Source organism: Salvia splendens, chromosome 15, assembly GCF_004379255.2.
Source record: "Salvia splendens isolate huo1 chromosome 15, SspV2, whole genome shotgun sequence".
Taxonomy (NCBI): domain Eukaryota; kingdom Viridiplantae; phylum Streptophyta; class Magnoliopsida; order Lamiales; family Lamiaceae; genus Salvia; species Salvia splendens.
This window is the reverse complement of record NC_056046.1, coordinates 34063918-34074055: the sequence shown is the minus strand read 5'-3', so window position 1 is coordinate 34074055 and position 10138 is coordinate 34063918. Positions and strand designations below refer to the sequence as shown.

Genomic DNA, 10138 nt, shown 5'->3' with positions numbered 1-10138 from the left:
GTTATAAAATTAAAAAATCATGCAAGCATTCTTGATTACATATACGAAAAAGGACCAATCAATATTTTAGCCCTAAGTGTATTAATTTTTACTAATTTGGTCCACAACCTCCTCTACTCAATAATACTCCCAGTATTTTGTTATTTTTTTAATTTGTCTACTTGAGAAAAAAGAAGTCCTATATTCCACGTTTATTTCTTATGATTAATTGAAATAAATATCGTAAATTTGCTATATATATATATATATACATACCATATGATCATTAATTAATTCCAGGTCTCATATTGTATATTTTGATTTTAGTATACTAGCATTATATTAAATATAAAAATATTAGTAGTAGTTGAATTGGGTTATAAAAGGAGGCATATTAGCATACAAGGTTGCAAGGGAGAAGAAAAAGCAGTAGAAAATGGATTGCCTTTTGATTGGTGTTGTGATGGGTGTAATGTTGTTGGGTTTAAGGTGGTTTGTATACCTCCAGGGGCCACGGAAACGGCTCCCTCCGGGACCCAGACCCCTCCCGATCATCGGAAACATTCACCAACTAGGTAAAAATCAGACCGAAACACTGAGACAGCTGGCGAAAACGTACGACCCTCTGATGTCGATCCGCATAGGCAGCGAGTACACGGTGGTGGCGTCCACACCGGAGATGGCCATGGAGCTCCTCCAACTCCACGGTCAGGTCTTCTCCGGTCGGACCTTTCCCCATGCGATGGATGTAGGCGGGTTCAGCAAGTTCAGTATTTTCTTCGGTCCGGCCGGGAAGGAGTGGCGCGACAAGCGCAAGGTGTGCAAGGAGATTCTGTTCTCGGAGCGGTGCCTCGAAGAAAGCGAGGGCCTCCGCCAGGAGATGCTGCAGAAGCTGGTGGATCACGTCGGGGGCCACTGCGACCGAAGGGATGTGGTCAACATCCACGATGTGGTATTCATGGCCAACCTCAACCTCTTGCTCACCACCATCTTCTCTATCACCTCCCCGGACACCGCCATGGAGTTGATGAAGATTATGAAAGATTTTTTCTCCTTATTTGCTCCCAATATCACCGACTACTTCCCCATTCTAAAAGTCTTGGATCCGCAGGGGATGAAGCGCAAGGCTGAGTTAAGCTTGGGTAAACTCTTGGCCAAATTCCGTGATTTTCTTAACCACAGGTTGGACCACAGAAGGAACAACCCCAACAACAAGAAGCAGGATCTGCTCGAGGCAATCATCGATATCACCCAAGCAAACGACTACAACATTACCACACAAGATATCCCTATTTACTTCTCGTAAGTTCTATTTTCATTCATTTGGTCTACCTTTTTTCTAAAAAAATCTATAAATATACTAGGAATTAATCGTGGGAGGAATAGACTCCAACTCGAACATGGTCGAGTGGATCATGACTGAGCTACTATTCAACCCGGACAAACTCGAGAGGCTAAAACGAGAGATAAAGAGCGCAGTGGGAGAGAATGGGAAAATCCAGGAGGCGGACATCGCGTCCCTCCCGTATCTGCAGGCAGTGATCAAAGAAACCTTTCGTTATCACCCGCCAGGGCCTCTTGCGGTTACCCGGATGTCAGAAGCCGATCAAGAGGTGAATGGTTATATGATTCCAAAAGGGACGCAGATAGTCGTCAATACGTGGTCAATGGCAAAAGATCCGAGCATCTGGACTGATCCGGAATCTTTTGAGCCAGAACGATTCCTTGACAACAAACTGGACTTCAAAGGCCAGCATTTCCAGCTCATACCCTTCGGGGCGGGCCGGAGAATATGCCCCGGAATACCCTTGGCAACTCGTATTCTGCAGATGACCACCGCTGTTTTGGTTCATAATTTTGACTGGAAACTTGAGAAAGACAAGGATCACCCAGACCATAAAGAAGCCATGTTTCGGATAAATTTGAGCAAAGCAACTCCACTTAGAGCTTTTTCGTTTAAAATTTAAGATTTTCTCATCTTAATAAATGGACAATAATAGCCCATGCTTCCAATAATGTAACCCATGTTGTGTATTATGTATATTGAAAATTATCAATCATATTACTATTTGGTACTTCATCCATCCCAATTAGCTGAAATATATCTTTCAGACACGGAGATAAGCTAAAACAGGAGAAAGAATAAAGAAATAATATAAGAGAGAGGATAAAATAATATTAATTAGATATTTTGTTTTTTGTCAAAAAAGAAATACTACTCAACTAAATTGAGACATTTCGAAAAATATTGTATATTTTCCCAAGAATTATGCACCTATCTTAATTTTATATCTCACTTACAGAGATTAATGTCATTCTTTCGCATGAATGAAATCGGAGCTTTAATTACTTTGTAACAGTTTAAATAAAAAAAATTAATTACTTTAGAATAATTAAATTACTTGGAATAAATTAGATCCGAGTTTAAACAATTTACTAAAAGAAATAAAAATACATAAATTGAGTCCGAAGTCCAAAACTTAAATAATATCACGCCCACTAACTCAATAAATAAGGCCTAATTATTAATTTATTTCCAGCCCAACTCAGTTTTAACGAAACAGAGCCAAAACTTAAACCTTGGCCCAATTGTATTATGTCCCTATAATGTGTATTATGCGTGAAATAATGTAGCTCGGGTAATTTAAATCATATCTATCCAATCCATCTATCTAATGGCAACAATTTGTTTTATGTTTAAGACTAAAAGGTGTTAGGACCTTAATACACCCATATATATACTATTTACATTTACGCTACTTCATTTGGCGGAATTGAATATTATTAAGAGTAAAGGCCAAAATTGGTCCTGAACATATAGCCATTTTACGTTTTTGGTCCTAAACATTATCATTTGGATTTTTTGGTCCTGCAAATATGGAAATTTGATCATTTTGGTCCTCCGTCAACATTTCCGTTAAAAACTAATGGTCAACGGCCAATTTTGACCAAATTAAACTTTTAATTCTGATTTTTTACTCCCTAATTAATTCCCTAATTATTTTTACGTTTCAATTTCATCTTCTTTCCTTCCACTTATCATCATCCAAAAAACAAAAAATCAAAGAGAGAAATTTAAAGGAAAGATCCAAATTTTGAACTAAAAAGAGTGAAATACGAGAAGGAAAACTTAGATCCAACAATTAAGTGATATCACCCATCTAGAGAAGAAAGAGTGAACTACTGAGATTGCACAGCAAAAAAATCCATTGTCATCTCCCTCATCCTCACTCTCTCTCTCTCTAATAATCTAACCTCATTCAGTCATGTTAAAGGGGTAAATCTGAAACACACCCTCTCATTTCATCATCAAACAATAGAAAGGCGGAGAGAGAAGAGAAATCCACTATGGGCAGTAACCAAGCATAGTTGAAGTTTGATAGGTGGAAGAAAGTAGAGAGAAAAATGGTAGTTGATTATTTTAATGAGGAGAGAAGACAGATGAGGTTATTTCCAAAATTGGAAAGTGGTAATCTTGATTGGTACAAATAAAAAGGAAATGTGGTCATCTTGAATGGGATGAATGGAGTAATTATTTAAATTACGTACTATCATTTAAAATTATTATTATTATTAATAAAATATTATTACTATTTGAAAATAATAAATAATTAATAAAGCCACAATGAAATTTTAAAAGAGTAAATGTAAAAACTGTTCATGAATATATGTCCATTTTATAATTTTGGTCATATACTTTATCTTTTGAATTTTGACATCCTGAACATTTCAATTCGGATCACAATTGGTCATACACTAACATTTCCGTCAATTTTTAAACGGTTTTAACCCGATTTTGACTGATTTTTAAACGGTTTTAACCCGAATGGGACAATTAAAACCGTCAAAATTGGGTCAAAACCGTTTAAAAATTGACGGAACTGTTAGTGTAGAACCAATTGTGATCCGAGTTGAAATGTTCAGGATGAGAAAATTCAAAAGATAAAGCATAGGACCAAAATCGTAAAATGGGTATATGTTCGGATCAGTTTTGGCCTTTTCTCTTATAAATTTTATTCAATTTTTAATATAATATATAATACGTATATAATTATAATTATAAAATATTAGTATGATTCATTCATTATGAACCAAATATATGCCGTTGAAGACTTTTGTTATCAACTTTCATCACTTTTAATCCGGTTTTATCCTATACAATTTGATTTGTTCATAATTAATATTGTCATGTACTAATACTGCATATATCATGTTATGTTCTCTTTTTTTCTTCAATTTTCAATCGCTAGGGTAATTTAATCTAATTATAAAATACTAGTTCTTTTTGGTGTTCATTAGTCCAATTACAATATAGTTTAGAATTTTCCTTTTATAATTAAATAATTAGTAATATTAAAGTAGTGAAACTAATGTAATGGAACGCAATAGGAAATTTTTTTAAATGTGGGATTGAATCAACCGTAAAATATTTAAGTTTTCTGCTCACACCAACAGTATACTACTGAAGAAGAAATGAATTAAGACTAGAATTGGACTAGTGCACATAAATGGACTAGTATAAATATGAAATTTCATAACCCATATTAATATATTACTAGTATAATTTAATTAGGGTATTAATCTTTCAGAGAATTATAAAGCAATCAAACCACTCCAACGATTTATAATCTATCAATATATAAAAGATAAGTTTTGGAAATTTTATTACTATTAAGTATTTTAATCTTTTTTAAAATAAGAATTGCAAGAGAAATGATAATATATTAATACGGCTATTCATGTCCAAACAGAATATAACGTAAAGATATTACTTTATTATTAATAATAGAGTAAAGGCCAAAATTGGTCATGAACATATAGCCATTTTACGTTTTTGGTCCTAAACATTATCTTTTGGATTTTTTTGTCCTGCACATATGAGAATTTGATCATTTTGGTCCTCCGTCAACATTTCCGTTAAAAACTAACGGTCAACGGCCGATTTTGACCAAATTAAAGTTTTAATTCTGAATTTTTACTCCCTAATTATTTTTACACTTCAATTTCATCTTCTTCCTTCCTCTCATCTTTCATCTTCTTCCTTCCTCTTCCCCTCAAACCCTAGTTAAATGAATTCCGTCAATTTCGTGAACCGCCATTCTAGATCCGACCAAGAGATCGGGGTGGGCGACCCGGACACTGTCGACGATGAGGCCGATGGAGGCCCGATCCGTGGAGACGTGGACGTCGCGGAATTTGCAGATGAGGACGACGTAGTCGGAGAGGAGGGTGTCGAGGAAGGGGGCGGAGTTCGCAGAGCTGGATTGCCCACATCGAAACTAGAGAAAATGAGACACATTGCCCTTTTACGGTCAAGATTCCTTCTTTCATTGATGCCAGCCGTTGATTTACCTTACCTTAGTCAAACTTCAACTATGCTTGGTTACTGCCCATAGTGGATTTCCCTTCTCTCTCCGCCTTTCTATTGTTTGATGATGAAATGAGAGGGTGTGTTTCAGATTTACCCCTTTAACATGTCTGAATGAGGTTAGATTATTAGAGAGAGAGAGAGTGAGGATGAGGGAGATGACCATGGATTTTTTTGCTGTGCAATCTCAGTAGTTCACTCTTTCTTCTCTAGATGGGTATATCACTTAATTGTTGGATCTAAGTTTTCCTTCTCGTATTTCACTCTTTTTAGTTCCAAATTTGGATCTTTCCTTTAAATTTCTCTCTTTGATTTTTTGTTTTTTGGATGATGATAAGTGGAAGGAAAGAAGATGAAATTGAAATGTAAAAATAATTAGGGAATTAATTAGGGAGTAAAAAATCAGAATTAAAAGTTTAATTTGGTCAAAATTAGCCGTTGACCATTAGTTTTTAACGGAAATATTGACGGAGGATCAAAATGATCAAATTTCCATATTTGCAGGACCAAAAAATCCAAATGATAATGTTTAGGACCAAAAACGTAAAATGGCTATATGTTCAGGACCAATTTTGGCCTTTACTCTTAATAATATTCAATTCCGCCAAATGAAGTAGCGTAAATGTAAATAGTATATATATGGGTGTATTAAGGTCCTAACACTTTTTAGTCTTAAACATAAAACAAATTATAGCCATTAGATATATGGATTGGATAGATATGATTTAAATTACCCGAGCTACATTATTTCACGCATAATACACATTATAGGGACATAATACAATTGGGCCAAGTTTTAAGTTTTGGCTCTGTTTCGTTAAAACTGAGTTGGGCTGGAAATAAATTAATAATTAGGCCTTATTTATTGAGTTAGTGGGCGTGATACTCCCTCCGTCCCGTGCTACTCGCACGTTTACTTTTCGGCTCGTCACAAAGTCCTTACACTATTTATAATTTAAGTTAGAATTAATGCATTTAATTAATATGTTAGTTTAAGTTAAGAGCTCTTTTATTAAGTGATGTCTCATTACACCTAAAATTCTTTTTTAATTACACAAAAAAATCAATCCCAAATTTACGGTCTAAAATGAAAAGTGCAAGTAGCATGGGACGGAGGGAGTATTATTTAAGTTTTGGACTTGGGACTCAATTTATGTTTTTTTATTTCTTTTAGTAAATTGTTTAAACTCGGATCTAATTTATTCCAAGTAATTTAATTATTCTAAAGTAATTAATTTTTTTTATTTAAACTGTTACAAAGTAATTAAAGCTCCGATTTCATTCATGCGAAAGAATGACATTAATCTCTGTAAGTGAGATATAAAATTAAGATAGGTGCATAATTCTTGGGAAAATATACAATATTTTTCGAAATGTCTCAATTTAGTTGAGTAGTATTTCTTTTTTGACAAAAAACAAAATATCTAATTACTCTTAGTTTATCCTCTCTCTTATATTATTTCTTTATTCTTTCTCCTGTTTTAGCTTATCTCCGTGTCTGAAAGATATATTTCAGCTAATTGGGATGGATGAAGTACCAAATAGTAATATGATTGATAATTTTCAATATACATAATACACAACATGGGTTACATTATTGGAAGCATGGGCTATTATTGTCCATTTATTAAGATGAGAAAATCTTAAATTTTAAACGGAAAAGCTCTAAGTGGAGTTGCTTTGCTCAAATTTATCCGAAACATGGCTTCTTTATGGTCCGGGTGATCCTTGTCTTTCTCAAGTTTCCAGTCAAAATTATGAACCAAAACAGCGGTGGTCATCTGCAGAATACGAGTTGCCAAGGGTATTCCGGGGCATATTCTCCGGCCCGCCCCGAAGGGTATGAGCTGGAAATGCTGGCCTTTGAAGTCCAGTTTGTTGTCAAGGAATCGTTCTGGCTCAAAAGATTCCGGATCAGTCCAGATGCTCGGATCTTTTGCCATTGACCACGTATTGACGACTATCTGCGTCCCTTTTGGAATCATATAACCATTCACCTCTTGATCGGCTTCTGACATCCGGGTAACCGCAAGAGGCCCTGGCGGGTGATAACGAAAGGTTTCTTTGATCACTGCCTGCAGATAAGGGAGGGACGCGATGTCCGCCTCCTGGATTTTCCCATTCTCTCCCACTGCGCTCTTTATCTCTCGTTTTAGCCTCTCGAGTTTGTCCGGGTTGAATAGTAGCTCAGTCATGATCCACTCGACCATGTTCGAGTTGGAGTCTATTCCTCCCACGATTAATTCCTAGTATATTTATAGATTTTTTTAGAAAAAAGGTAGACCAAATGAATGAAAATAGAACTTACGAGAAGTAAATAAGGGATATCTTGTGTGGTAATGCTGTAGTCGTTTGCTTGGGTGATATCGATGATTGCCTCGAGCAGATCCTGCTTCTTGTTGTTGGGGTTGTTCCTTCTGTGGTCCAACCTGTGGTTAAGAAAATCACGGAATTTGGCCAAGAGTTTACCCAAGCTTAACTCAGCCTTGCGCTTCATCCCCTGCGGATCCAAGACTTTTAGAATGGGGAAGTAGTCGGTGATATTGGGAGCAAATAAGGTGAAAAAATCTTTCATAATCTTCATCAACTCCATGGCGGTGTCCGGGGAGGTGATGGAGAAGATGGTGGTGAGCAAGAGGTTGAGATTGGCCATGAATACCACATCGTGGATGTTGACCACATCCATTCGGTCGCAGTGGCCCCCGACGTGATCCACCAGCTTCTGCAGCATCTTCTGGCGGAGGCCCTCGCTTTCTTCGAGGCACCGCTCCGAGAACAGAATCTCCTTGCACACCTTGCGCTTGTCGCGCCACTCCTTCCCGGCCGGACCGAAGAAAATACTGAACTTGCTGAACCCGCCTACATCCATCGCATGGGGGACGGTCCGACCGGAGAAGACCTGACCGTGGCGTTGGAGGAGCTCCATGGCCATCTCCGGTGTGGACGCCACCACCGTGTACACGCTGCCTATGCGGATCGACATCAGAGGGCCGTACGTTTTCGCCAGCTGTCTCAGTGTTTCGGTCTGATTTTTACCTAGTTGGTGAATGTTTCCGATGATCGGGAGGGGTCTGGGTCCCGGAGGGAGCCGTTTTCGTGGCCCCTGGAGGTATACAAACCACCTTAAACCCAACAACATTACACCCATCACAACACCAATCAAAACGCAATCCATTTTCCACTGCTTTTTCTTCTCCCTTGTAACCTCGTATGCTAATATGCCTCCTTTTATAACCCAATTCAACTACTACTAATATTTTTATATTTTAATATAATGCTAGTATACTAAAATCAAAATATACAATATGAGACCTGGAATTAATTAATGATCATATGGTATGTATATATATATAGCAAATTTACGATATTTATTTCAATTTATCATAAGAAATAAACGTGGAATATAGGACTTCTTTTTTCTCAAGTAGACAAATTAAAAAAATAACAAAATACTGGGAGTATTATTGAGTAGAGGAGGTGGTGGACCAAATTAGTAAAAATTAATACACTTAGGGCTAAAATATTGATTGGTCCTTTATCGTATATGTAATCAAGAATGCTTGCATGATTTTTTAATTTTATAACTATTTCAATTTCCCTTTGGGGATAGACTAAATAATAAAATACTAACGTGGCGGGAGAAATTGGAGGTGTATTATCCACTAATGTAAATGCTCTTACACATTTTGGAAATGTGTTGACTCCTTTGGTAGAATTTTAAAAAAAATTGTCTCATTTAGGGACATGATTTTCTAAATACGATTACTTACACATTTTGAGAATACGTAACTCTTTCTGTAGAAGTAAAAAATGTCACATTTAGGGATATGATTTTCTAAATACGATTACTTCAAGAATTTCGCCCAAAATTTATACATCAAGATATATTGATTTCACTTCATCAAAAGAAAGCCACTGGGTTGGTACAATGCTGTTTTGTGAAATAAATTACCATTGAGTGGAGGCTGTGGACCAAATTAGTGAATATAATGTAGTTAATTAACAAGGAATTTTGTCACTCACATGCCTTGTCCAATACGGCAAAATCGACAACTATTAATTATTAGACGAAAATATTTGTTGATACTAACTAAATTAGTGAATGTAATGTAGTTAATTAATAAGGAATTTTGTAACTCACATGCCCTATCCTATACGGCAAAATCGGCAACTATTAATTATCAGACGAAAATATTTGTTGATATACTATCCAAATTAGTGACTGTAATGGAGTTAATTAACAAGAAATTTTGTCACCCATGCCTTTTCCTTTACGGAAAAATCGGAATACTACTAATTATCTGGCGGAAATATTTGTTGATACTATATTCACCCTTCATCCTATACAAGTATCGCCATATTTTTTTGTCCTTCCATAAAAAATGGTCTATATCCATTAATAATAATCCTTTTTTTAATTTTCTTTTAGAGTGAACTACATAAATGATACTTGATCTTTTACTTTCGCACATAAATGGTACGTGATCTTTATTTTATATCGTTTTTGGTACCATATAACAAAAATAACTCTGGCTACCAAACATGTGATTTTTTAGTTATGGATGATATTTTTGGAAATTTTAATTAAATAGGACCAAACATGTGATTTTTTTCTTCCTTTCTTATTTCTTTTTTCCTTCTTAATTTCTTCATTTTCTTCTTTCTTTTTAGTATTTTACCTTCCTTTCTTTTTACTTTTTTTCCTTAGTTTATGTTTCCTCTTTTTACTTTTCTCTTCTTTTTCTTCTTTCTTTTTAGTGTTTTATACATACATCTAATTGCATTAATAAT

The 10138-nt window shown here is 35.7% G+C and overlaps 3 protein-coding genes across 3 annotated transcripts; 2 read left to right on the top strand and 1 right to left on the bottom strand.

The window, feature by feature from the left end:
• Positions 1-377: 377 nt before the first annotated feature.
• Positions 378-2059, top strand: LOC121766452 (ferruginol synthase-like). Its single transcript, XM_042162733.1, has 2 exons — positions 378-1281; positions 1344-2059. Exons 1-2 carry the CDS (start codon positions 416-418, stop codon positions 1348-1350), a joined length of 873 nt encoding a protein of 290 aa, XP_042018667.1. The 5' UTR covers positions 378-415; the 3' UTR covers positions 1351-2059.
• Positions 1380-1946, top strand: LOC121767076 (ferruginol synthase-like). The gene has a single exon (XM_042163277.1). The coding sequence runs from the start codon at positions 1380-1382 to the stop codon at positions 1944-1946; it is 567 nt and encodes a 188-aa protein (XP_042019211.1).
• Positions 2060-6877: 4818 nt separating the features above from the next.
• Positions 6878-8651, bottom strand: LOC121766434 (ferruginol synthase-like). The gene is made up of 2 exons (XM_042162721.1): positions 7656-8651; positions 6878-7593 (listed from the first exon to the last, which is right to left on the bottom strand). The coding sequence occupies exons 1-2, from the start codon at positions 8520-8522 to the stop codon at positions 6991-6993; spliced, it is 1470 nt and encodes a 489-aa protein (XP_042018655.1). The 5' UTR covers positions 8523-8651; the 3' UTR covers positions 6878-6990.
• Between the last annotated feature and the right edge of the window lie 1487 nt (positions 8652-10138).

Excerpts from the sequence above, each read along its gene's own strand:
- LOC121767076 (XM_042163277.1), top strand. The coding sequence starts at position 1,380 with ATGGTCGAGTGGATCATGACTGAGCTACTATTCAACCCGGACAAACTC.
- LOC121766434 (XM_042162721.1), bottom strand. The coding sequence starts at position 8,522 with ATGGATTGCGTTTTGATTGGTGTTGTGATGGGTGTAATGTTGTTGGGT. Across the intron at positions 7,594-7,655 it reads ATATCCCTTATTTACTTCTC|GAATTAATCGTGGGAGGAAT; the intron begins GTAAGTTCTATT and ends TAAATATACTAG.
- LOC121766452 (XM_042162733.1), top strand. The coding sequence starts at position 416 with ATGGATTGCCTTTTGATTGGTGTTGTGATGGGTGTAATGTTGTTGGGT.